The sequence below is a fragment of the Mandrillus leucophaeus genome, unplaced genomic scaffold (assembly GCF_000951045.1).
Source record: "Mandrillus leucophaeus isolate KB7577 unplaced genomic scaffold, Mleu.le_1.0 Scaffold29, whole genome shotgun sequence".
In the NCBI taxonomy this organism is placed as follows: Eukaryota; Metazoa; Chordata; class Mammalia; order Primates; family Cercopithecidae; genus Mandrillus; species Mandrillus leucophaeus.
In genome coordinates this window covers 1,127,826-1,131,317 of record NW_012103031.1, presented here as the reverse complement: position 1 = coordinate 1,131,317, position 3,492 = coordinate 1,127,826, and the positions used below count along the sequence as shown (strand labels likewise).

Below are 3,492 nucleotides of genomic sequence, written 5' to 3'. Positions count from 1 at the left end.
AAAAAAAAAAAAAAAACACTGGTAACCTGGTGCAACAGTTCACACCTGCAATCCCAGCACTTTGGGAGGCCGAGGCAGGAGAATTGCTTGAAGTCAGGAGTTTGAGACCAGACTGGGAAACATAGCAAGACCCCGTATCTATAAAAACATTAAAACTTAGCTGGGCGTGGTGTCATGCACCTGTAGTCCCAGCTACTCAGGAACCTGAGACAGGACAATTGCTTGAGCCCAAGAGTTGGAAGCTGCAGTGAGCTATGATCACACCATTGCACTCCAGCCTGGGGCAACAGAGGTCTTTAAAAACAAAAAATCAATAACGTATAATCACCTTTTTTTAAAGCTCCCTAACAGGATGTGTAGCAGGTTCCTGCGGCGGCTGCTGGTGAAGAGCTGGCACTCCCCCCGCCCCGCCGGGGGTCGCCTCCTGCTTCCCCAGCTCCTGGGATTCCGCCTTGTGCTGCTGGCTGCCAGTGGGCCTGGAGTCTATGGCGATGAGCAGAGTGAATTTGGGTGTCACACCCAGCAGCCGGGCTGCAAGGCTGCCTGCTTTGATGCCTTCCACCCCCTCTCCCCGCTGCGTTTCTGGGTCTTCCAGGTCATCTTGGTGGCTGTACCCAGCGTCCTCTACAGGGGTTTCACTCTGTATCACGTGATCTGGCACTGGGAATTATCAGGAAAGGGGAAGGAGGAAGAGGATACCCTGATCCAGGGAGGGGAGAGCAGCAGAGATACCCCAGGGGCTGGAAGCCTCACGCTGCTCTGGGCTTACGTGGCTCAGCTGGGAGCTCAGCTGGTCCTGGAGGGGACAGCACCAGGGTTGCAGTACCACCTGTATGGGTTCCAGATGCCCAGTTCCTTTGCATGTGGCCAAGAGCCTTGCCCGTATAGATTAACCTGCACCTTTTCCCGCCCCTCGGAGAAGATCATCTTTCTAAAAGCCATTTTTAGAGTCAGTGGGTTCCGTCTCTTGTTCACTCTTTTGGAGATTGTGCTTCTGGGTCTGGGAAGACTGTGTAAGCCCCTGCAGAACTTCCTGGGTGGGGCCTCTTCCTCCAGCCATGCCCTCGCCCTGAGCAGCAAAAGGAACCTCCAGCAGACACTGTGAGCCATCCATCGGCCTGGTCAGCCTTGTTCCATTTCAGAGACCATGTGCCCTACAGCCCCAGAGACTAGGGGTGACATCTCCTGACCTCCCCGACCTGTGGATATAGCCAAGTCGAGGTACCGGTTAACCAAAAGAGCTGAAGGAGTGAATGACCTGCCATCCCCTAATACACAGGATGGTTATGTTGATTATGTCAAGTTGAAAACTTTGGAGAAATTGCTCTCATAGAAAGCACTAACTGGGCCAGATGCAGTGACTCACGTCTGTAATCCCAGCATTTCGGGAGGCCTAGGCAGGTGGATCGCTTGAGGTCAGGAGTTCAAGACCAGCCTGGCCAACGTAGTGAAACCCCGTGTCTACTAAAAGTACAAAAACTAGCTGGGCATGGTGGTGGGTATCCGTAATCCCAGCTACCTGAGAGACTGAGGCAGGAGAATTGCTTGAACCTGGGAGGTGGAGGTTGCAAAGAGCCAAGATGGTGCCACTGCACTCCAGCCTCGGTGACTCTGTCTCAAAAAAAAAAAATGCTGGTGTTCCTTAGGACTGTGTTGCGGTCTCTCTCTCTCCCTGTCCCACACCCTCACTCTCCCTGGATAACTTTCCCTCTATCTGTAGCTCCAGCCACCACGTCCTTGCAGATGACTTCCCAGTGCAGATCCCCAGTCTGCGCTGCCTCTGAGTTCAGGCTTAAAATCCTGTTGTTCGGCCAGGCGCGGTTGCTCACGCTGTAATCCCAGCACTTTGGGAGGTCGAGGCAGGCAGATCACCTGAGGTCAGGTGTTTGAGACGGGTCTGGCCACCATGGTGAAACTCCATCTCTACTAAAAATACAAAAAAGTACAGGCATGGTGCAGAGCGCCTATAATCCCAACCCCTTAGGAAGCTGAGACAGGAGAATCGCTTGAACCGGGGAGGCAGAGCTTGCAGTGAGCCAAGATCGCACCACTGCACTCCAGCCTGGGTGACAGAGACTCCGTTCAGAAGCCTCCTAGGCTCAGGCACTTGCTCTGGGAGCACTGGGCTACTCTAGATCCTTGATCATTTAATCTTGATGGGCAGGATCGTAAAACACACTGTGCGGATCAGTGTCAGATTTCCTTCTTAAACTAATAGAACAGAAAGCAGCTTTCAGGATGCAGGAAAGATTTTTCTGCACAGGCAACTCAGTTGCAGTTGCGTGTTATTGCCACCAGAGGACACTATGATCCTGCTAGCATAATGAAAGGCTCTCCCCCGGATTTAATAACAATCTTAGCAATTTTTTATTCATTTATTTATTTTTCTTGCTCTGTCGCCCAGGCTGGAGTGCAGTAGTGCCATCTCGGCTCACTATAACCCCCGCCTCCCGCCTCCTAGGTTCAAGCGATTCTCCTGCCTCAGTCTCCCAAGTAGCTGGGATTACAGGCGCACACCACTATGCCAGGCTAATTTCTGTATTTTTAGTAGAGATGGGGTTTCAACATGTTGGCCAGGCTGGTGACCTCAGGTGATCCACCCACTTTGGCCTCCCAAAGTGCTAGGATTACAGGGGTGAGACACAGCACCTGGCCTTAATCGACTTTTTCTCTCTATAGTTTTGCCTTTTCTGGTCATTCCATCGAGGTTGAATAATACAATACACGGCCTTCTGTGCAAGGGCAACTGGTTCTATGTTTAGTCCTACTGGATGAGAGATGTTAACTAATATTTATCGATAAGTTGGGGCCTCTCCAACAAGGAGACCAATGAGGCTCTCTCCGTCAAAAGCATCTCAGCTCTGTTTTGGGGCTTTGAGTTGAGTGGGTTTTCTTCAAGCCAGATTTTACGTTGTTCCCAGACACACTCACAAGCCCTTGCTAGACCAAAGGAAAAAAAAAACAAGTTAGGCTGGGCACAGTGGCTCACACCTGTAATCCCAACACTTTGGGAGGCCAAGATGGGTGAATGGCTTGATGCCAGGAGTTCAAGACCAACCTGGTCAACATAGCGAGACTCCATCTCTAAAAATAAAATAAAGTACATATACCAGCAATGATGTATAACCAAGAAAATTAAATTAAAAAAACAAGTTAATATTGAAATGTCATGTTCGCCCCCACCCCAAATAAGCACTATAACTTCTTGTTATTCACTTCTCATGCAACCAGTCTTCTGTTCTCTGTGAGTCTTTGGGAAATGAGGAGCATGATCTTCTAGCAGTAAAACACCTTGTAGAGAGTCGCCCTATGATTTTGTTTGTTTATGTGTTTGTTTTGGTTCGGTTTTTTGTTGTTTTGTTTTTGTTTTTGTTTTTGAGATGGAGTCTCACCCTGTTGCCCAGGCTGGAGTGTAGTAGCGCAATCTCGGCTCACTGCAACCTCCGCCTCCTCCCAGGTTCAAGCAATTCTCCTGCCTCAGCCTCCCGAGTA

General features: G+C 50.1%; 1 protein-coding gene across 1 annotated transcript in view; it reads left to right on the top strand.

The window, feature by feature from the left end:
- Positions 1–1,784, top strand: part of LOC105543750 (gap junction gamma-3 protein-like) — a 10,669-nt gene extending 8,885 nt beyond the window's left edge. The window contains exons 2-3 of the mRNA XM_011985828.1: positions 352–1,101; positions 1,721–1,784. Coding sequence (XP_011841218.1) covers positions 353–1,101; positions 1,721–1,784 — 813 coding nt within the window. The 5' untranslated portion in view covers position 352. The remainder of the gene's footprint in view (positions 1–351; positions 1,102–1,720) is intronic.
- Positions 1,785–3,492: the final 1,708 nt, after the last annotated feature.